At 36.9% G+C, this 24,887-nt stretch overlaps 1 protein-coding gene across 2 annotated transcripts in view; it reads right to left on the reverse strand.

Annotated features, from left to right (window-relative positions):
- The window catches only part of LOC124159005 (RING finger and SPRY domain-containing protein 1-like), a 29,960-nt gene extending 6,612 nt beyond the window's left edge, over positions 1–23,348 (reverse strand). The window contains exons 1-8 of one of the 2 annotated variants that reach the window (XM_046534479.1): positions 23,105–23,348; positions 22,427–22,880; positions 22,042–22,207; positions 13,481–13,666; positions 11,130–11,196; positions 10,903–11,043; positions 7,185–7,300; positions 1,752–1,895 (exon numbers count right to left, since the gene is read on the reverse strand). In XM_046534479.1, coding sequence (XP_046390435.1) covers positions 1,752–1,895; positions 7,185–7,300; positions 10,903–11,043; positions 11,130–11,196; positions 13,481–13,666; positions 22,042–22,207; positions 22,427–22,641 — 1,035 coding nt within the window. In that variant the 5' untranslated portion in view covers positions 22,642–22,880; positions 23,105–23,348. Of the gene's footprint in view, positions 1–1,751; positions 1,896–7,184; positions 7,301–10,902; positions 11,044–11,129; positions 11,197–13,480; positions 13,667–22,041; positions 22,208–22,426 lie in introns of both variants that reach the window. The other variant, XM_046534480.1, reaches the window with a different exon arrangement.
- Positions 23,349–24,887: the final 1,539 nt, after the last annotated feature.

Raw genomic sequence — 24,887 nt, forward strand, 5'->3', positions numbered from 1 at the left:
AATCTTTCCCTCCCTTTTCTTTCCTTATGGTGAAAATGACCTAAGCTGTCAAGTGCCTCCTCTGAATACCATACCATGAAAAACTATGACTTTCACTTATGATGGCAATCAATCAGGGTTCCCACTCTAACTAAATTACAAAATTTACCGTTTTTTCCCCGTTTTCCCGGTCTAACTTGCGTATAATTCACGGTCGGTTGATAGGCCATTTTCTGAAGAAATATTGATCACATAAAAATCACTGGCCGTTAACTAAAAATATAGCAAAAGTGATAAACGCCACGAATGCAAACGCAGCAATGAAAGTGCTCTTATGAAGAATGATCGTAGGCTTTCCCGGCGTATTGAATTGTGGAAGGCTACACGGGATTTCCACCGGGTCAGGTTCTCCGACTCCATCTCGCCCATCGAAACGTCGGCCGAGATGGAGTTGGAGAACCTGACCCGGTGGAAATCCCGTGTAGCCTTCCACAATGCTCTTATGAAGTCGCGTATTGTTAGAAAATTTAGGGCCAGCTAAAGGTTGTGAGTGGGAAAATGGAGGGTGACAGGGAAGGGAAGAGGTGTCTAATTTCTCGCCAGGGTTAATGATCACTTTGGTTCACGGTCTTCCAATCACAACCTTAAGGTCTGTGTGTCGTCATGACACACAAACCAATATTTGCGATTCGAATGTAAATGTGCAGATAAATGCTTGGACAGTGTCTGCGAGTGACTGACCTTGAAATATGATCGCCATATCGATTTTTCTTTTGAACAGCCAATTGTAGTTCTAAAATAATTTTTTTATGGTTAAAAAATAAAGGTTTTATGACAAAATTCATGGCTATTTCCAGGTTTTTTCACGGTAGACGAAATTCCCGGCTTATTCACGGTTTTAAGGTTTTCACGGTTGAGTGGGAACCCTGTCAATTTGCCAAGCCACCACCAGGGCAAACAATGGGAAGAGAAAGGTCATCTTCAGAGCATCTTAAGCACTAATGAAAATTCGAAGCAAGAATTAGGAATGCATTCTATCATCCATCCAATAGAGGAATCTTCACACCAAGATTGAAGTAACAAAAATGCAAAAATCTTTAACTCAAACCATGATCACATGCTTTTCCTTCGGCATTTCCCTTTTTTCCTTTATACTTGATGCAAACAGGCACAGGGAATTTTCTAGTCTGTCTATTGCATTTCTTGCTTCAATTATCATCAACAAAAAAACTACGTAACTAAGGGACGGCAATCTGTCCCCTTTTTAATTTATTATAATGTACTTTAAAACGTAGAGTAATTGAAATTTTTTTAATCAGATTCTGCCCTTTAACTCTCAAACTGATCAATAAAATGTGCCAATATGTATTTCAAGTAGTGTAAATACCTTAGAATGGCAATACATATTGTCAGAGTATTTTCAAATTATAACTATGGGACCCATAATATAAAATATACCATTTTAACGACAGAAATTACTTAATTTCCATCAGCAAAGACTCCTTGAATTATAATTTATCATAACTCTCTATAGAAGCCTCATGTTTTATAGTCATGCACATTTACCAGTCATAATTTATAACTGGGAGTTTTATATGCTTGAATCTGGTCTCTTTAAATCCTATATTTTGGTAGGGACGCAAATAATTTTTAAGAAACATGATTTTTTGACAGTTAAAATGCCACATTGATGCCACAAACAAAATGACTGCCTTTGATACACAGAGAGAAATTAATCAAACTCTATAGAGATAAAAAGGAATTTAAATTACAAGATTGAGAAACGTGCTCTCCATTGTAGCCCAGCCTATTTGCATGACACCAGGGGTGATTATCCTCGTCTCATAGTACCATACTCCACAATCCACTTGGAAAGTACACCTCACACTTTCAAAAGTGTATGCATCACATCTTGCCTGTAAAGGATAAATAAAGTGAAGTCAATTTCAAAATTTCAATCTAGATGAGATAAAAAATTGCTCTAAACACTAGTTTTAAATAAAAGGTAACCAAACAGAACATAAATGTGTATATTAGCATTACATAGCATAAATAACAATTATATGTCTAATAAATAAAAAAACTGGATTTATTATTTATGATTTAGGCTATGAGTACATACAGCATCATGGGCGTACCCAGGATCAAAACTAGAGGGGGGCAAGCCATGGTCATTCTAGTTGCAATATAGAAAATGTTATAAAACCAACATTTCAAGAAATGCTCAAATTCACTCAAAGACGAATGTGGTATTCATGAAGCACACAACATAAGTCAAACAATAAAAAATACTACACCTTAATTAGGGACGGATAATTTCCAACGGATGCTTTGTAAAATGTATTTTGATCTAATCGAATTTCACCTACAACCATTCAAAAATATACCCAGGTCCAACATCTCACATATATAATCCATTCAGCCCCTTCAATATAAACCATGGTATAAAATCCCAGGTTCTAGCAAGGATGAATGGAATTAATCCATATTTTGAAAACCAGGAGCACTTTTCCACAAAAATAATTTCTAATTCCTAAATTGAAATTAAAAGTAATTTTTGCAGAAAATTGCACTTGTTATTCCAACATGAAAACCATAATATTTATCCCCTTCTGACAATGAGTGACTCAAAAATTTTCAAAGAAAATTTTATCAGGAATGTTAGATTTGATTCCTGCCCCGGCACTTCAGTAGCACAGGTACTCAACTTATCATTCTCTCTCCACTTTAAATTCCTGCACATAGCCTTGAAATTAATAGTGCCAGCTGATGGAACAATGAAACTCCTTCATGATAGTACAGCAAGGAAAGGCAATGGCAGGTTCAACAATTATTTATTTATGTGGCCGGTTTTCTTACGAAGTATCAAATCTGGTCATATCGCAGCGTATTTTGATACAAATATGGCCTGATGATGATACATAGTATCAAAAACAGTAGCATAAAAAATAAGAGATGTGCGAATAGTGTTCGCGAATACTCGAATACCTCGAATACTAGAAAGTATTCGATATTCGAGGTCTCGAATAGTTATGCTAAATGTACCGTCTCGAATAAACATACAGTAAAACTTCGATTTTACGCACTTCGATTTTACATCAAGTCTCGTTTTTACGCAGCGGCACTCAAGTCCGGCCGGAAAGCATAGGGAATTGCAATGGTGAAACTTCGATTTTACATCTTTTCTTGATTTTACGCAGTTTTTCGATTTTGCGCAGCATAACCCCAGCCCCTAAGAGGTCGCTAATCTTGATTTTACGCAGTTGTCTTTCGGCTTGTTTTGAAAATCCGACTAGAGCAATATGCAGTTAGGTTATTATTTCGTCTCAATGAGTTGCAAAAATGAATACAGGAACGGTTGAAATGACATCGCGCTGTTGAACGTGAAACTAAATACATCGCGAATCTAATTATTGCTTCCCCGTGAGCCCTCTCAGTAATATTTCAGGCTCCATTACGAACGCGAATGTCGCTCTTAGTTCAAATTCGCCGTAGAAGGATATCGAAACCTAAAACACACGGCAATCGCCGTGTATGCGTAACTACTTTTGATTAAGACATGATCGCTGGAGATATTAACATTATCACCTTTCGTTTATTATTCGACTTATTGATCGACGCTGTTTATATCCAGAATTATGAGCTACGGAATATGTATCCCCAACGCAAGGCTTTCTAGAATTTTGCCAACGCTATGTTTTCCGTCGCCCCAGCGAAATATAACGGCGAAATGAGTCGTTAAAAATACTCCCGTGCCAAAATTTTGGCTTCCAAGGTGATCTAAAAAAGATAGTCGTACTTCTAGTATGGACGTAAGTCGATGGTGATTCAACACGATGGTAAAAGCAGCATGCATTGTCTCATTCCCGGGCTAACCCCACATCTGCGGGACAAATGGAGGCGAGGGAAAATTGCTTGCGCTGCACGCTTATCAGAACCGACTCAACTTGTATCTCATTGTCAGACGGTTTAAGTTTAACATGGTTGGAACTTGAATAGCTATTAGCTTAACTCCGCTAGGTGGCAAGCGTTTTAACGGAACGGGAGTTAATGCCCTCGGAGAATAACTCGCGTCGTCAATCGTCATGTAATCATTGAAGTCAAATTCAAGACGTGAGTGATAAGGCAGTCCCTTTAAACTCAGGAATGGCTTAGTACCATACAATCGAAATACAAAAAGTGTCCAGTGTTGTTATCAGATATGGGGAAGCAAAATATTACGTGAAGCTGAGTCACACGGCTTGTGAGTCGAAGGTCCCGGCGCTGAATTTGCGGAAGAATGCCGACAGAGAAGCTATTCCCGGAAGAGTCAATCTACTAATGCTAAAATTTCATGGGGAAATGCTTTTTTAATGCGTATTAATTATAGAGAAGGAAAAATTTTCAGGACTATTAGTCATTTTTTATTCATCACGGGCGGCATGACGGCAGTTGCGCGGTCATTTAAATAGCTCACTTCAAAAAAAGTGATCTTAGCACCGGAAAAATCTGAATTTCCGAATATCCCGGGTCCTGTGTGCTCCGTATTATCTATGGTATGCTATTTGGAGGTAACCAACTACTGGGGTCATTAGCGCCGTGAAGTAAGGGCTGGGGGGATAGGAACCCTATGTTGGCATTAGCCAGGTTGTAATGATAAGCTCAAAAGGGACCAGGACTTAACTTCCCATCTGATGGACATAGTGGTGCACTGGAAGTGCCCTCCACATTAGACTCAAGTAGGGATAAGGCCATCTCTGATAAGTCTTTGCTACTGCCAGGACTTGAACCCAGGCCCACAGGGTGTAAAGCCTTTGTGATGTATTAGCAAAATTTTGCTCCCTGTTAATGGGGTTAATTTGGATGACTATCCTCAGGTATCTCATTTCTTCAATCTCCAATCTTTGTTTGTCTGCTGGTGGTTAAACGGATATCCTGAAAACTGCTTTTAATGAGAATATTTTCGAAAATTAGCTTCTCTGTGACCATTTAGTATCACCATTCCGAAATTTCTCCTGGGTAACAGAAGTAATCTTAGTGCCAGAAATGCTGGCATTTCAACCATTTTGTTCAACCATGGGAAACACTGTTCAGGAATGCAAAGATATTTCTCTTAGGGTAACACGTCATCTGTGGTGTTGCTTTTGAGTAAATAAGATTATTAGGCTTCATTTTCCGAGCAATAATGAGCTAGTGTTATCCTGAAAACTATACTCCTCCTCAATACCAACTCTTGATTTTACACACTTTGATTTTACACAGTGCCCATATTTCGGTCCCTCCAACTGCGTAAAATCAAAGTTTTACTGTATATCAAGTTACAATTTATGAGTTATGCTATAAATCTCTATTGTCACAGTCACAGAGGAAGAGATATTTTCTCAGGATACTTGGTTTCTCCCTGCTACCAATTCGAATTCATCTGCTATCTCGTGAGAACTTCCAAAGATGGACCGAAAATAATTGGAGAAAATCCGGTGGAGAAGCGCGTGTATTTTGCAAAACGCCTAAGATTGTCCGCTAGCACTTGACAGCAGGAGCGGAAGTAAAGCGAGCTACCTGTTGAAAATAAGAAGTTGGATGAAGCTGAGTATCAGCTGGGCGTGTCGCTGAAATGGCGTTTGGTAGATAAGAATGTATACATTAGACAGAAATCCATCGTAGCAGTGTAAATGCTGAGATGGCATGAAATCATTTTTTCGCGAGGTGGTTGTCCCCTTAGGATATTTGAGAGAGATGTTAGTTGAATCAACTATATGCCCAAATTGTTTCCATAAAATTAAAATGTTCCGTTAATCAGCTAAATTCCTGTTCGAATCCTTTCAAGGAAATCACAATTACTCGCCAAAATCTTGGGTTTCCTGATGCACAGGCAACCTAGTCAAACATTCCCGCATCCATCGTTTAGTATTCGAGGTATTCGATATTCGAGTTATTCGAATATTCGAGCAATTATTTAATATTCGAATTCGATATTCGAGTTCGAGAAATCTGCTATTCAACCCATCTCTATAAAAAATAATTGTGGAACCTGGCATAGCTATCCCTCACTGAACTAAAATAATAACACATATTTTAGGTCTCCTTTCCCATATTCAAATTCTTACTACTGAGTACATATGTATTCCACACTCCCACAGTACCCAGCTTTGCCATATGATTTTCAGACTCCACCCCACCCCCTCTAAACTGATTGCCTCTCAAGAAAATCCTGAATCAGCCTTTAGAAATCAGCGAGAAATTCTTTAACACATTAGTAAAAGTAAACCATAAAACTAGAGGTAATAAAGGTAGATCATGATCATAAATGAAGCAACTGAAATTAGGTGAAAAGAACACATTCAGGATTTGTAAGACAGCAAAAATAGGACTGAGACTGGATATTAACACTTTAAAACCCGTGATATTTCCATGACGGGTAGTGTGACACCCATGGATTATGTTTTTTATAAAATCTAGTACATTTAGGAGCTGCTGAGTGGCAGCACCTTCCATACAAAAAGACCAGATAGCTAAAGAAAGAGTCCACATAGTTCGGGCCCAAAAAAATGCATGGAATATTTTTGCACGCATCAAATACAACTGCCCAACTCAGGCCTGGGTCCCTAGCAGGAAATATATATTCTGAGGTCTACTCAGGTTTGGACTTCAAAGTGTTAAGTAAGAGAGTACAACGGATGAGCATAATTTTGGATTGGGAAGGATATTAAAAATAAAGAGAGCCCTTATGGATACATAGACAGAGAGATTGGTGGACATTATTAATTAACTATGTCTCCATGTTTCTGGGTTTCACCGCGTGGATTTTCTTTGTGACGACAGTTTCTCCGGCATTCCAACCGGCGTGTTCAGGTAGATGTCAGGATTCAATTTTTGGTGACTTATATAGTTCATTTTTGGCGCCAATTTTTTAAGTCACCAAATATTGAATCCCGACATCGACCTGAAGACGCCAGTTGGAATACCGGAGAAACTGTCGTCACAAAGAAAATCCACGCGGTGAAACCCAGAAACATGGAGACATCATCTAGACAACGCCGTGGAAAACTACGCATCAATTATTAATTAACGAATGCAACGTATCCATTGGGGTACACTGGGTAGAAAATGCAGAATTTTTAGCATAAATGCACGGGCATTAGAAGGGTACAGTCATATTTAACCTCATTAAAAGTAAACAAACTATAGAAAAAAGTCATGGAACTTCAAATAACTACACTGCTTACCTCAAGACCATTAGGAGAAATTTTCAGGTACTCAGTAACATCCTTAGTGTTAAGCATCACATTGATTCCAGTCAAATCTAAACACTCATATGAAAACTTTCGCCCTTCAACAAGAACTGTAAGTAAAATTGGAAACAATATTTAACTGTGTCACAGCATTCAATTAATTATTACTTAATTATTAATCTCTAAGATTTAGTATTAACACTATCTTATGTTTTCACTGCTGGGAATGCTAATTACAATGTCATTCCAGCAGTAAGGTAAGAATTACACATACTTCTTTTTCCTAATTTCATAACCATTCTCATTTTGAGCCAAACTATGAAATTCAATGAATATATAAATGTTTACATACTGTCTAATTTTCAGTCAGAAAAGGTAAAAATGACGAAAACAGGGTGCCCTAAATTTTCACAGCAATGAAAAGATTAAAACATACAATATAGAAAATGGCAGAATTAATTGAACAAAAATATTTACTAAGGGACATGAATTTCAAACTTCTCAAAAAATAGGGTAGTTTCCTTCATCAAAGAAAATGAAAGGCATTCATTCCAATTCGTTACCCACCATTACTGTATTCATAATATACAAATTATTTGGTTTTAGAAATACCGGTTTAGAAACATGGCAATGGCCCACTTTCATCCTCATTTGAAAAGGGTCAGATTGGCGCCCATGCGATGCTACTCCACGTGACGTCATAGCTTCTACATGAGAGGATAGGAGTTTTACATAGTCTGAGATTACCAATGCATGCATGAGGCACAGAGCTCAGGGAGACATGTCTTAATAATCACTTATTAAAACTGGCTAAGGTTGGAAAGTTTTCTTTGTTTGATAAGGTATCAATAATCCTTATTTAAGCCAAGCGCTACCAGGTGGCAGGGCACTAGGCTACCCGCTGGCAGCCTGCGTCGTATCAGCGCTAAGCCTCGCCTCAAGGTCCCCTCAAAGGGCGGCAGCAGGAACCAGAAATACGTCACACGGAGAGATTTCCCGGCATTCATACTTACGCGTCGCGTTTTCGCGCGCTTGAAAATTTTCACTTTTCATTTAATCACGAAAAATAGATATCGCCATTTAAAAATCTAAAAGCGTGAAATACTTACTCCAAGAGTAATAATCTTTCGATTTAGGCAATAAAAAAATAATAGGAAACCACCCTATTAGGTTCAGTTTTTTAGTCCAAAATGACTCTTAATCAACGCTTGGAATTAGGTCCAAAATTGGATTCAAAATGCAATGCACACAAAAAATAAGAAAAGATGTAAGGCCACTGACACATTCACAACCTAGAAAAGAGAGTTTCTGGGATATCAGGTACAGAGAAAGCAAAAAATCACTAGAAGGAATGACCCCATTTATCCGTGCAGTCCATATGTTTGAATATGCATGAACCTATTCAATTTCCACAATACATTCTGAATGCATTGATAAGCAAAAGAAAAAAAGGGTTAACGTTGATTAAGAGGAGCCCTCAAATAGACAGACTTAGGAAGCCTGTCGGAGGCCCTGATTAGGGTCTTGGGTTGAACCTTATCTCCACCCTAGCTCGAGCTTTGGAAGGGACTAGAGTTGGCCCTCGTAGTAGGAGAAAAAATGCCCTGAACAGACTTACAGTAGAACAATTTACTCAAAGCATTTCACAATGTCATTAAAACAATTATCCTGTGACAAGAATTACCATCTTTTGATGGCTTCTCTACAACTTAAAAAGAAGTAATTTAATTATGTAATGCACAGGGAATTCATCTATTGGATATTGAAATGCAGTTGGGTGGACAATATGATTGATAGATTTTGCAGCAGGAAATCAAAAATTTTAATGATATTAGTAATGATTTATCCTAATATAAAGGAATCAGATATGGAAATAAGAGTACAATACTTTTTGAACTTCTCACTTGTGAAGCAATCAAGCCATAGATATTCACAATATGATAAATGATATTTGTTTCAGCCTGCATAGTAACTAAATTGTGATACAGTGACCTCCATGGAAAATTATTTTATTAGACACATGACCTATGGATAATATCAGCATCTGGTAAGGATGATAGTACGCTCTGTTGAGACATAGCTTACAATATACTCACGCCCTTCATACAATTTTCAAGTGTTTGGTATTAATGTAATCCTCAGAAGGAATGTGATTTTTCATTCCAACAGAATGAAAAATTGAAATTTCAAGCTTGTGCTCCATGACAATTACATGATTTCTCATAAATAAAATCATCGTTGCTGTTTTATATATGTCATAGTAATAACTCATAGTAACTTATATGTAGAGATAAACAAAAATAACTTTTTTAAAGTAGTAGATCTAACCTATAATATTACCTTTGGAATCCAAATTACCACTTGGCAATATGGACTTCGAATTAGGAGGTATGCTATCAAGAATGTAAACATAGCAGTGACTTGAGAGGTTGAATTATATGATGCTCTTCAATCTAGAGAGGTGAAACATTCAAAGCCTAATTTCGATAAATATGCTATCCAGATATTCCAAAATCATTAAAGGAATTATGGAAAAGAAGGAGACATTATTATGTACAGTAAATTTAAGACTAGATCCAATTGATATCAATCTCAACAAGCTTATTGAGAAGAGAGGGCTCAGCTACTGATAATTCAAATGATTGACTAAAAATTGCTACATATAAAAAAAGAACAGATATTTTTCAATGATATATACAAATATGTTAATAAGATGAATTTCATGCAATGTCTCTTCAATCTTTATTGAAGTCTGTGCAGAAAATATGCAACATTTCACTTGTATAACTGTTAACTTCAGGCTTGACTTTGTGAAATGTCTCCATATTGGAAATAAAGGAATAATACTTTGTAAGGTTCACTCAGTGGAGTAACCAGGAATTTCATCCGGGAGAAAAAAACCAGGGGAGAAATTTTTTTTAAACAGGGTAATAACAGGTTTTTAACTAATTTTAACACTTTTCTCAATCAAAGAAATTTCATTTGTTAAAGAAATATTTTTAAATTCATGATTTTTCAATATTTTGTTTTCTTTTATGAAGGAAAATAATTGTGTTTTTATACTTCGGGGGGCTACACCACTGGGTTCACTATTATATCAATATGGGTACAACCTGCGTTTCGTAACATAGTTACATCTTACCCTGAAACATTACGTTACGAAACCTGGGTCATGCCCATATCTATATAATAGTGAACATTACAAAGTTTTATTCCTTTATTTCCAATTCACCTGTAAAAAGACCAACTTCCCCACCACTTCCTTATGGCTAAGCACCATCTAAAGCATGAAGTCAGCCCAGTGATTATTACAGACCGGTGAGCTACTAATAGTTATTTTTCATGATGAACTCTCTAAGGTTTTATTAGTTTCTGGCTTCAATCAAATTCCTCTGCTAAATCTTTGTGTCACTCCCTCGTCCTTCCCCTGCACTTGATTCTCAATTGCTTCACCCCAAACCCTATAACCTTTTTACTCCTCTACCAACTACACAAAAGGAATACATTAATAAGTTTATCATAAATGGGATGATCAGGAATAGACAATTTTCACCAGTCAATTAGACACCAGCAAGAAAATTTGTTCAACAGCTACACCGTTGAGTCTACAACTCCACAGTTATTCCAAAATTCACAAGTCCAAAGATACATATATATACTAGATACACGTCAAATATCAACCGATATAGGTACAGTGAAATCGATTACTTACAAAGGTTATCTAAGCACCACTGAGCACAGAATCCCACCTGTCTTTTGACTAAATCTTCAGAATTAAACATTTCTTCAAGTTTTAATAATGGGTTAACCTCTTCTGCTTTAAGCCTTTTCTTGATTGTCATTTTGTTTTCACCTAAAAGAGGCAATCAGAGGCATTATTATATCACTACAGAAACCACTAGGTTAAATGATGCAGGAGATTGAAGGAGAGGTACTCACTAGTCTGAGCAAATTTTTCTAAGGCAATTAAAGAGAACAGAATGACAGATGGGTTGACATCTTCTTTCTGAAAAAAATAAAACAGATACTTTATACGATGAAGGAGGGTAATAATCTATTATGATAATTAGTATAAGATGACAAAAAATATATAAAAAATCCTATAAAGAAGTGAAAGATAAATAAAATAAAAATGGTAAAGATAAAAACTGATATACATCATGAACAAACCTACTTATGGTTAGTACGATTGCATTTCGTTTGGCTTACTTGGATTATTCATAATGCCCCGTATGTACTAGTACACCAATGAAAGATACATAGAGCTACGGATGAAAGTAAAAGCTTAATGAACTAAAATAAATTAGAAATGCAGTCAGAATTTTTGCATTGAAACCTTCAGGAGAACCATTTTATCTTCGGTAGCTGTCGGTGCAGTTGAAATTTTATGAGCTAATTATATAAACACAACATCTTCAGACATATCTTGTGCCCATCACTACATAACTTATGTATCTCTCACTGCAAAAACACCAGTAGCTATGAACACTTCTAAATAGATATCTTATTGGGAAGCCTCTAAAAAGGAAAAAAAATCAAAAAGGAGAACTTATATATGTATTACATAATACAGAAAAATCTATACCACCTCTAGGAACTAAATATTTAATCAAAATCCTACAGTGCAGTCATTAGCTACCCCACCAGTACATAGGAGAGGAAAGTAAGAATGCTAATAAGATATGATGTGTAATTTCAGTACACCAACAGATGAAGTTCGCCATGAAAAAATATTAGACTTAGCCGGGATTTGAACCTAGATCTCCCGATTACCGGTCATTGCAGGTGTGTTAGCCAGTTCCACCACCAAGCCATTTTCTCTGAGCGAACTTTGGGATGGGTTTTACCGAACAAGATGTTGACATCACAAGTCCACACTGTGGCACAAGTCAAATATTTTTTCATGGCGAACTTCATCCATTGTACTTAACCTGCACCCGTGTGCGTGAATGCGTACCTGGTCACTTGTTCCTGCAGTGATGTGAAATTTCTTTAACTTTGCATATGTCTTGATTATTTCTTTATTATGATAAAAGTAAAGGTAGCTCAGGATATCTTTCGCGCCTCCCCCATTGAGTTTTTTCTGTATCTGCTACTGCCACATATCCCTCAAGGATTGTCGTCATCATGCCTCAAGATAAAGTCAATCAAGATGTTCTGCCTTCTCATCAAGGTTCTCATTAGGCTCCTTCTTTTTGTACAACTTAATTGCTCATTTACTCATGATAACAATTCAATTGTCTCCTCTTGCTTTCCAGATTGTAGTACTACTTCCATTAAAGTAAATGTTACCACTTCTGCAGAGAAATGAGTGCTGCTGTTCTGACCCCTATGATATCTACCAACAATCATATAAAGAAGGGCTGCTGCCCTCATTCCTGGGTTCATTCACCCAGTAATTCAACCAAAGGGTTGGGTTGGATATGTGAGGGTAGAGGCCACCTATAACTAAGCCACAGGCATGGGAAATACACATATTCTGGGTAGGGTACCAGTTCCTTTCCCTGGGCCACCTCACACTTAGTGGATTTTGCTCTGGGGGTCTGGAGGCATCATATGACATTTGAACCCAAGACTTCTCAATCAGCAGCCAAGCACCCCACCCACTGGGATGCCATGCTCCCACTACCCTGAGTAATGGGAGGCATACATAATTGTTGGCAGCCTCCACTTACCACCACCACCACCTCTTTAAAGGTTTTGTATAATTTAAATAGCCTGCCTTAGGGTAGGCCAATACAACCACAGAATATCATTTCAACTGCTTATTTGATGAGTAAAATAGCTTATCGCACATTTAACCTCTATATCTATCGGTCTACCCACCATTTGCAATATGGTGATCATACTCAGTGGCTTTAAGCTTAGCCAAGAGATATGATAAACTTCACAAAATAAAAACATTTCATCATCAGCTCATGAGTTAATACAATGCCATATCTTTCAGGGTAAGGGTCAATTACAATTAGTTAATTCCTCACAGAACACAATGCAAATCATGCAAATGAGTGCACCTCCAAAGTCTTATTAAATATTATAAAAATAATAGTATATACTATGTATGAAAACTATTACTGATGATAGCCTGGTATAGCCTAAATATTAAACCACATGCTTATGAAACAATAATGGGTAATTGGTCAGGTGCATTACTCTTTTGAACACTGCTTCAACCATACACCTCAGTTTTTTTTATTATGACCTATCAACCAAACTATGTAAATAACTCAACAAATCCTTCACTGCACCCAATTCAAACACTTTTAATTATAAAATTTTCAAAAACTTACCAAATTTGCAATTAAATAATCCAATGTACCATCTGTAAGAATAGCAATACTGCTAGGTCCTGCAAGCTTTTCAGCAATACACCCCAGAACTACACAAATATTCCTTTGTTGTGTGGGGAATGCTCTTCCTTTTAAGGAACTCTGAGTGGACAGGTTGAAAATATCAGAAAGTTTAAGAACTGAATCCTAAAAATAAACAAGGAAACAAATTAGTTTTCAATGACATTGATCATGTACTATCGTTTCTAAAACTCTGAGTGCATCTATGCTCCACTCACTGATTGAATGAAGTGGGCAAATTGATGGAAAAACTTGTGAGGATTGGCATAGGTACATTGCAAAAGAACTTTGACCCTTGCTGAAAGAGGTGAGTGTCTCCAGGAGCTGCTGAGGAAGGCTTGTAACGGGGCTTTAATATCCTGAGCCAAATAGCATAAGGAATGTGAGCCGTTGTTGGGACTGAGAGCCCAAAAGGTAAAACTCTAACCAGTGCAAACATGGAAACTAAGTTTCTCAGCTCCTTATCCTTCCACTAGGGCTCCTTATTGTGCTGTTTGACGCCAGGTATTCTAGCCCCAATACAAGCCTTCCTCATCCGCTCTGGGTGACTCTTACTTCTTCCACTAAGGGCCAAGGTTCTTGTGCATTGTGTGCCAATGCTCCAGTGTTTCTCAGAAATTCACCCAGTTAATTCAACCAGTGAGTGGAGCACAGATGCAGACAGATTTTAGGAAATTCTGGTACAGCCTAAACTAGAAAATTATCCATACAATTATGACATATGTACCTATATATTCTACATTAATATATGTTACATACATACATATACATATTGGTTACGTATATATGTACTAAAATGTAACTGAGAATAACATTGTCGTAAATCTATTGTATAACACACCAGATGAAGGTTTAAAAGGCTAAGTGAAAATTATTTCCGTGAAATATATTAATGTATAAAAGCTAATCAAAGATCCAGTAGCCTCACCCAAAAAAAATTTGGCCTATTGAACAGAGGGGTGTCTTATTTAAGGTTTTCTGAGAAAAATGCAAAGGATTTTTAATTTCATCATATTATGAGCTCAATGACCTAACTAACTGCAACTCAACTTCAAAATTTAAAACAAATATTTTAGGCAAAGCTCAATTTACTGAGAAACCAAATTACCAAAACAATTCTTTTTACACAGATGAAACAATGTGGTAAAAGAAGTTAAATATTCTGAATACAAAATAAATACACATAATTGAACATCAAAGTAATAGAATTTCAAAGTCTCGTTGACTAATATCAAAATTTCTTTTTTAAATTTCACCTCTTCCTAAGTACCGAGGAGACAGCTGCAAAGCTGGGAACTGCGGAAAACAACAACGAGAAATATACTTGGACTTGGACTCTTCCTAAGTCAATATTCACATTAGCATTAACCCTAATACTGGCAAGGTGAGTCTCTCAGACTCATTGCAAAATTTTTACAATATTTTTTGTAATTGAAATGTCAGCATGGCATAAATTTTTTATTTCTTCTTATTATAGTTTTCCTATAAAATACAGTCACTCAAACTACTTTCAGTACTGAGCTAACTTATAAATAATTTTTTTCCAAATTTTGTCAAATCCATGCAAGGTGAGTCTGTGAGATTCATGACACTTCTTACTTTCTTCTGTGCTTGTATTACCTTTGCCTGAGAGAACTATATTTGAGGAATCATTGTATTCCAACAATGTAGCCAAATCGTGGCAAATATTTTATGGAAATTATACTTGCTTGTTATGTTTACAACATCATAACTAACAATAACTTATTTAGATGACGTATGATTTGTGTCGTGTTTAGACTCATTCTTTTGTAAATTCAATTTAGAACGCTAATTTTTCAACTCCATGAAGATAAAACACTTGCATAAAAAGTTTATTTAGCAATTTTGAGATCAATAAATGGCATATGCTTCATAATGCGGTGACAGTATTTATTATCACATAAGGATTATTAAGGATTGCCATCATCACCTATGCACCTACGCTTGAATGAGTTGGAAGGGGGTGCTAACCCGCCTTATTTTATGGTATCATGTGTGATGTGGTATATTTTTCTTTTCTCATTTATGTTTCCAGTAAGTAGACTACTAACATTGTCACTATGAATTACTTAATTTTGTTACCACAATGAGTTTACTTTTTATCTTCCGCCTGTCATTACTTTGTCCTCTTCAAACATCTATAACAAGTAAATCCATGTTAAACCTCTCTTTGCATGTCGCATTACCTTCCCAGAACATGATTGAGACATGAAGAAATCTCTCCTGCTACGATTTAAAGACTGAATTTGATGTGGTATTTTGCAATTAATAGGGGATTATACTACATTTTACCCTTATGGTTTTATATTTCAATTTTGAGTACTTATGTAAATCGTTTTATTTTCTTTTGCTCTTTCATTCATACAGTACGAAGATTACTGCGGTAGTTTCCGTTCTTTCAGTAACTGCTAGAGCTTTAGCTAATGGAACTTCAAAGTAATGTAGCCAGATGATACATTTTCTTCAGACGAAGAGTGTAGTTTATAAAACCAGGGACTCGTTCATTCATAAAATATTTGGCTGTTTTTTTTCTTAGTAGGATGTTTGTGCTTTGGCTAAAAAGAAACTAGAATGATTTTAGAAAATTCTTCAGATGAAGAAATGAACATTGCCCCTCAGAAATCCCACGTACCTTCAGATCCTGAAAGAGACCACGATAGTGAGGCATCAGAACAAACCGCCTGTCAGGAGGGTACAAGCAATGATGATCATAATTTTGCCTTCTCCTTCTGAATATCACACACAGAATGTTACATAGGGAGTAATCACAATGCTACTTGTGACAATTATTAGCCAAACCTTGAACTGGCACAGACACTTCTTTCATATGGATTTACTATAGTTTGAAAAGTTAGAATGAATTTCTTAGAAATAGGTCTAAACCAAAAGGTTCGGCACTCTTTGGTTTTAGGGAGAACGCCTTATTAGCTTTGTTTGTTCTGAAAAGAATAAGAGTGTAATATTCTTTTCTAGTGAAATTAGTCAGAATGGGAAACCAGAAATAATCTCATACAACAATGAAACAATGGGAGGAATATATTCCTTAGATCAATTTGTTCACGAATATTCGTACAAAATAAAATAAAATCCCTGGCCACTCGCATACCTAATGAATTGATTAGATATTATTGGAGTTGCAGAATACACAATCTGGTACTCACTCAATCTGGATCTGTATAAAAATTAGCTCAATGAGAGGCAAATATTCATCCTTAGCCTTGCAGAAGGGCTTCTAAAAACACAAATACAATTTCGTCCATTGCAAGGTCTTCAGAGACAACACAAGCAGCAATTGCACAATATTTAAGCTCTTCTTGCTTCTTTTTCCCTATAATCAGAATGTATTCTTGCCGAATAAAATCGGCAGACAGCAAATCCCCACTACCCTTCATGTATATACTTGGAGAGCCTTTCCCGAATTTTTGGATTATCAAGTTTCTTGAACGATAACACTAGGTTTTCGGCATTCAAAAATTCCTTTCCTTCGTTTGATACATAAAGCTGTAGCCGCAATTAAAAACAGTCCAAGCATGAATCACAACCAATCAAGACAGTGTTTTCAAACCGAGTTCTGAGTAGCTATGGTACAACCATAAGTAATGTATAACTTACATTTTGACCAAAATGTCTCATGTCATAGGTTCCCTTTTGATAGCCCTCACATAGGTGCCGAGGGAAGGTAGGTTCAACAAAATCGCTTAGTTTTTTATTACAGCTGTTGCCAATCGGTCAAAAAAGGCAATGAAATAAGCACACATAACTAAACACAATCAGATACAAATAAACTTGGACCAGCGGTGTGTTGAAATGATTTTTTTCCCATTGAAGCTCTAGGAGCACCAAATATCTGAAGATTCATCCACTAATAATCAGCATCTGGTAATTATTAGCGGATGTTTATAATTATAAACTGGTAATGTAGAAGGGTCAGTGGCTAAGCATTCAGACATCTTCGGATTTGGCAATGACGAAACTCAAACAAATGAAAGAAAAATATTGAGAATGAATCAAGAAAAAGTCAGAAAAGAACTTAAAGTAAGGTTGCAATGTCAGCTGTTCCATATATTGTCGAAGGATCAATGTTAAAATATCGCACACAAGCTATGGGTTCTCTCACATTCGAGAATCTCTGACGGTTCCCACCCTTGCTTATTCCCTCCACCGAAACAGCATTGGCTCTTAAGGCCGTTTTACACGGGGCACTGAATTGCGCAGGTTAGAGCTGCATTGATTTCTAAAATGGCGTGGGATTGCGCGAATGCATGAACGAAATTAGAAGAAGGGCTATTTTGCCGTCTCGCATCCACGCATGTGTTCTAGCAATTCACCGCTTTACACGACGCAATTTTGATTGCGCCTTTGCACATACGTCAGATAGCGCAATTCCGTGTACCGTGTAAAACGGCCTTTAGGTAGGTTAGTCATCACTGAGGCCAGTCCATACCCATTCAGCTTCTCTCAGTCACCCTTCACATTTCTCGATAGGATAGGAGAGCTAAGCTCAAGGAGGAGAGGAAAAGCACTTCAGATGAAGGAAAAAGGATTTACCTAACTTGGGACTAGGTAATTTTAATTAAATACCCATTATTTCCCATGGAGATATGTATTCAGAAATCATAAATTGTAGGGATTGGTGTGGCAATAAGAATGGCAATTTTCACCTGTAATCCCATCTAATGGAAGGAAATTCAATGATGAGAAAATTCTTATTCGGAGGATTCCCGTGATTCCAACTGATATGACCCTTGAGTTTAGGCCAATTCAATTTCCAATTCGTGTTGCATTCACAATGACAAATAACAAATCACAAGGCAAGTGTTAGTGTCCTGAATATATAAAACCTATGTTTTTTTCATGGTCAAATAATGCAGCATATTCACAGGTTGTTAAACCATCCGCTTTATTTTTTCTTGCTACTGATAACAAAACTAAAACTTTTGTAGATGGGAAGGTACTTGACTCAAAAGAATAAAGCTGAATGTGAAGGGTAGACTGGGGTACATATATGCAATGCAATTTTCCGAACCGAGTTATAACCCGTGCGCCACAAGTCGCATATTATGCTGCTCCCTATGGGATATTATGACGAGATGTTAGGCGTTAATGAAGCAATGGCCAAGCACTGCGTAAACTTGCCAAGGGAACAGGGCAAGTTTACGAAACAGAATAGGACCTAATACTTTTTTTTACCATTAATAACACAATTAGTCCAAAAACTGAAGGGATAAAATCTTGACTTTATTAACTGCTTTAGAAGACAATTTCTAAAATTTCTTAAGTCAAAACATTAAAATAAGAAGATTATATAAAAGAAGAAGATAAAATATATTATCCAAAATCATTAAAAAGGCTCCACATCCACCCCTCTCAGGTGGACCAAATGGTATGGTGTTCAATTAAAGTTATCTAGCGAAAGGAGATGCTTATTTTCAAGGTTTCTTTGAAGGAACTCAGACATGGAATATATTACCTAATCAAGAGACACTCCAGCGAAAGGAAACCTAAATGAAAGACTATTAAAGATTCCAATGGGATGCTGATAGACAATAGACTCCATCGATAATTGTTAACAGTGCATTGAAGAGATATACCAAGACTCAACCTTACTGGTAAAGTACCTGCAGAGGAGAAAAACAAAGCGGAGGAAGAGAGAGGTTTGCAGTCCAAGGACGATGACAAATGAAACTGATTGAGGATAAGAGATAAGAAGAAAGAAAAGAAGACTGGAGAAGACAAAATAAGTTGAGAAGTACTTAGAAAAGTAAGAAGCACATGAAGGAATATCACAAGAGTCACTGTATGCATGGAATAATCCAAGATTGCGACAAATCAGGAGATTTGTCAAAAGAGTTCACAAGGAAAATGATGACCATGCCTAAGAGGGGCTGAGATATGCAAGGAGCATCAAACCTTAAGTGTCATGACACATGACGTATGCCTCCAGCATCCATACATGCATAAAAGGCTTAAGAATCTGAAACTGAGGGAAGAGTCTTCATATAAAAACCAAGAGACAAGTACTTGGGACGAATCAAGGAATGTAGGAAAGAAGAAACTTTCATGAGATAGGCAAAAACATTAGGCTACAGCATACCCATCCCATAGTTGTGTGCCTGTGTAGTGTTAGAAAGATGAAAATTAGGAAGGTAAATAGATACGGAATTGAATGGATAGCCATATGAATCTCTCTAGATAGACGATGATGAAAAATTCAAGTCTGAAACAATGTTATCACGATTTTGATTAATTTTGTCATCATTGCAATAGTACCATTGAAGGACACTTCTACTTTGAGAGATAATTTAATGCTATTCATTTTACTGTAAAGAAAAATACCAAACTTTGAAGGCCCAATGAATCAACGTACAGATGGTAAACTCTAGAAAACGAACACAGTGAGGCATGATATTACTAGGTATTTTCCACAAAATTTTTAATTGATTATAAAAACTAGTTTTACCACAAAGCAGGATCATAGTGATTGCAGCAAAATTAGCGACACGCTGATTTTGAAATTCTATCATCAGATTAAGACAACGTTTATTTGTGGAGCCAAGAGTGGGGACTCGAACTTAATCTGAGTAAATGCACAGTGGTATATTTCTTGTCGATGGTGTTCACATATAAGTGACACACAAAAAAATTTACCTGATATCTGGGAGTTATGATAACTTCAAACCTATCATGTGGAACACATTTATGGAATATTTGTGGCAGAGCTCTAGAATAAATATGTCTAACTTCCACCAATTGAAGCCTGAAGCTGTTGAACTCTAGAAGTTAGAAGTTAGGTTGTCGAGCTCTAGAAGTTAGAAGTTAGGTTGAAGAAGTTAGGCCTCATGAAGGGTATTGTGGGAGGATTTTCGGATGAGGAAGTAAAAGAGAGGTGCAATTTCACGCTCATCCAGCCACACCTTGAATATGTGGCAAGCATATTGGATCCGGTGCAGAAAGACTTGATACGTGAATTAAATGATAGGAATTCTGCACGATTCGTCAAATACTGCTACGGGTGTGCAGAAAGCATTGCACGTATGTTAAGCAAATAGGGTAGTTTCCTTCATCATAGAAAACGAAAGACAACGATTGTGATTCGTTACCCACCATTATTGTATTTATCATGTATTAATAATCTTCATTTAAGCCAAGCGCTACCTGCTAGCAGGATACTCTACGCCAGTGGCACAGTGAGGGGGGGTTTTGGGGGATTAACCCCCCCCCACCCTCAGAGCTCAGAGAAATTTTTAAGTTTAACCCATTTTACTTAATTGGATTGATATTACTAATAGAATAGTGTAAGGGTTAATAAATTTTCCTTCAGAAAGCTGTAAAACTCACCATTTTGAACCATTTATCTAAAAATTCCGCAAATTATTAATCTCGCACATATCGCTATTCCTGGAGGGTATTCCATACCCCCACACACCCCGCTATTAGTTGCACCTAAACCCCCCTCAGCCTAAATTCCTAGCTGCGCCCCTGCTCTACGCTACTGCCATGCTCGGCAGCAAGCATCCTGCATCGCAGCGGCATTCATAGCCTCGCACCCAGGTGGCCTCACACAGCAGTAGCCAGACGTCACACGGGCTTTCCCCAGCATTCATACTTAGCCGCTGCGTTTTTGCATGCTTGAAAATTTTCACTTTTAATTTAATCGCGAAAAATAGATATCGTCATTTAAAAAATCTAAAAGCGTGAAATACATACTCCAGGAGTAATAATGTTTCGATTTAGGCAATAAAAAAATAATAGGAAACCACCCTATTAGCCGCTGGAGACTCAGAGGCTGTGTGCTAGGCTTAGATTGCTTGAGCAATTGAGAATAGATATCTTTAAGAGTGACACAGAAAACATCATATTAGAGCTGCAATATATTTCAAGGCATGACAGTAGCGATAAATTAAGAGAGATATTTTGCTAAACAGATAGGTGTGAGAATTCATTTTTCCCCGAACCATAATGAACTTCGATAAATGCTAGTCATAATTTTGTTTGAGAATTTGCTTTTCAAATGTAAACAGCTGGTATCCTATCATCCCCGCCACATGCCTTTCTAGGCGGCTTGCTTGGTATCATGTAGATCTTCTGGTACTGGAGGAGATTCAACAGCAAATTGTAAATGCCCCAGCTCCAAATGACATGAAGGTGAGTTGAAAACCTCTTCCCATGCATACAACTCTGTTAAATTGGCTGTATTGATTTAGCTTGTTCCAATGAGTTTTAAATGCCTTGATCTAAGTTGATGCTCACTTGCACCACAGTTTTAGGCATCAACCCACCCATAATTCCAAGTAAGTTTCAACATATACCGAAAGGATTGTCGCAGCATGTTTCAACAGTCAAAATTATCACAATAGCTTCACCACTCAAGGTAGAAGTTTCAAAAATAACTTTATCATTTGTGATTTGAAATTAATGGAATTGCCCAGTCTACTCACATGCATTATCACCACATTATACGAAGTAATACAAAAACTTACTTTGGTAGGTAAAGGGCAGTCATCAAGAAGAAGTGTAATGACAGCTGGCCCAAGAGGATGCCCCATGGGGATAACATTTACCATGGAATTAACAACTTGTATCCACCCCTCCTCCTTGTCGGCGATGGCATGTAACTTCATCAACGAAGGAAGTGGCTCCTGCTCACTTGATAGCAAAACAGAAATTCACACTTAGTATGCAAATTATTTCAACCTGAGTGAAAACTCGCTCACTAATGATAGGACAAATATTATTAATTTAAATACTCAAAATATTCTTTCGGACACTAAAACACATCTCAGGATTCACAATAACATCCGCTCAGAGCATTAATAACACACAGAGCCAGTTAAAATGAGAAACAGAGAATGGGGAGGTTCTTACTTGTCCACAAGTGTTCTTATCACTGCCAGGGTTTTCAAGACTAGATGGTCAATAATTGATGAAGAAGGGAAACTTCCATGTATATCTTCCATACTTGATATGTAGAAAGGCCACTCCACTTCCATTTCTCCAAAAATAGATTGTATTGTGCCTGAATTAACCTCTGGTTCATTGTTTTCTTCAGTTTCCTTGGACTTACACAAACACGAACCCATGATCAATGGAATAACCCCTACTACATTCACAAATAACCAGGACAACACAAGCTCTACAATAACGATATCAACATAGTTAACAAAATTAGGTCCATTCGAGTCTTAACACATTCCACACGTATAATCCATTTTTATCTCTTTTTAAATGGCTTATCATAGCGCATGATGTTTATCGTTGCGGACAGCCATCGTTTATGTTCAGGAGTGTTTTGAGAATAAATCACTTCGTAGCAAAGAACCTAAGAGAGACAATAAATTGCAGGGTAACTTAGGCCATGAAAGCGGGAGACATTTCTTCATGTTGTAAACTGAATTTTGCATTTACAAGATCATTTCATGAAAGTACAGGAAAGATAAACGAATTACAGGGTATGCTGTATGCCTTGCTCTGATTTTAATAGTCGAAATTCCAAGAATAATACAAGCTACTATCATGCAGATATTACTAACTACATCTTCCTACCTTAAAACAACTACGACACATTACGACACAACACCTAAACGGCTTTCAAAATTAAACAAAAATATAGCCAGATAAGGGAATGTCCAACATTATGTGGCTTCACTGAAATTTTGTCTTTCACATGTTAATCTCCATACAGGGACATTTCTAAGCAAAACAACGAGCATTCGGCAATGTATTCCTAAATGCAAATACGCTGAGAACGACACTGTGATCGCTGAGATCAACGGGTAAACAAACAACTTCCGTGCAAGCGTAAAAAAGGAGTAAAGATAATCTTCGTATGTTCCAGCGCGTACTTTGAAAAAGACTTGTCAATGAAAGCATTACCCATGGCATTACTTTTTATTGTGCGTAGGTTAAAATTAGCATAGCATGAAATCACACAATGTTTTCATGACTCAAAAATGATAAATTCAAATTCCACGTTTTAGAACTTAGCTTTGAATGATTATATATCTTATTGGGTGATGAATTATTTTGTTATAATTAACTTTGTTATTGTTATTTTGTTCCTTAACAATAAAATTTATCGCAGGCACTTTTGCTGATTTAATTCAATACTTACATTGTTAATTTTTCAAGTCCCAACCAATCAATATCATTTTCGTTTTTCCTAGTTTCTTCTCGGCGACTAATTCCCTTATGTATGTTTAACACTAAAAGTAAATTCTTTGAAGAAAAGGAGACTGATTGCTTCAGGCTATTCTTTAACCTCAGCAATAAGTGTATAGCACGTTACTCAACGCTAAAAATACATTCCAGCTTGGCACATGGGCAAAAATTTGCGTTGGCGGTGGTTCGCTGGTGTGTGGATTGCTTTTAATATTAATTTTTTGACAACTCGTATGCATCAGAAAGCCATAAATTTCCTGAAATATGCAATTATAATTTCATTTGCATGGTTCTTAATTTTATTTCCATACTTATTTTTTACCTAAGACACAGTCTGCACTCATCCTACCTATCCGGAGGCCCAACAGTCAGACTAACCTTGCAACTGCATCTTTCCTTCATCATAAAGATAATGCTTATACATATTACTCTGTGATTTTCATTTCTCAGTTTTATGCTCTGAATATTTCTGGTATTTATCACTAAATTCAGTCCTATTGCAAAAAGATTTGAATGATAGATTTGTTTCTTTAACATATGGTTTATGGCAGACATTAAAATGAAATGTAACATAAAGCAAAAAATGGATTGTCAAAGGATAGGTACCACTGTGCTAGTGTTCCCCTAAAGGGATGTATCGGGAATAGTAGTCACAAAAGGTGTTGAAACTACCAAAGCCTCCTCCTCTTGCTGTATGCGCAAGACTTCAGCCAGGGACGCGGCTAGGAATTAAAGGAAGGGGGGTTTTAGGTGCAACTAGACCTGGGTTGTGTGGTATACCCGCCAGGATAAGCAGAAGGTGCCCTCCCCCAGAAAATTTTTGAGATAAATGGTTCAAAATGGTGAGTTTTATGGGTTTTTGAGGGATATTTTATTAATCCTTACTCTCTTCTATGAGTATATTAAAAGTTTCTCTCAGCTCTGGGGGGGGTTTATCCGCCAAAACCGCCACTCGCTGCATCGCTGACTCCAGCAACACTTCAGAAATCATTCCTTCAGACATTATACTGACTGGTAGGTATACGTACTCATCTACCCAATTTCTTAAGTACTCTGAAGACCTAAGTCTCTCTATTTCACCATTAATTAGATCTCATCATTCTCATCTCCTGAGAAACTGAAGTTATTTGAATCTCTTCCTTCTCAGAGACAGTGATTCCAACACTGA

This window comes from Ischnura elegans, chromosome 5 (genome assembly GCF_921293095.1).
Source record: "Ischnura elegans chromosome 5, ioIscEleg1.1, whole genome shotgun sequence".
NCBI classification, from domain to species: domain Eukaryota; kingdom Metazoa; phylum Arthropoda; class Insecta; order Odonata; family Coenagrionidae; genus Ischnura; species Ischnura elegans.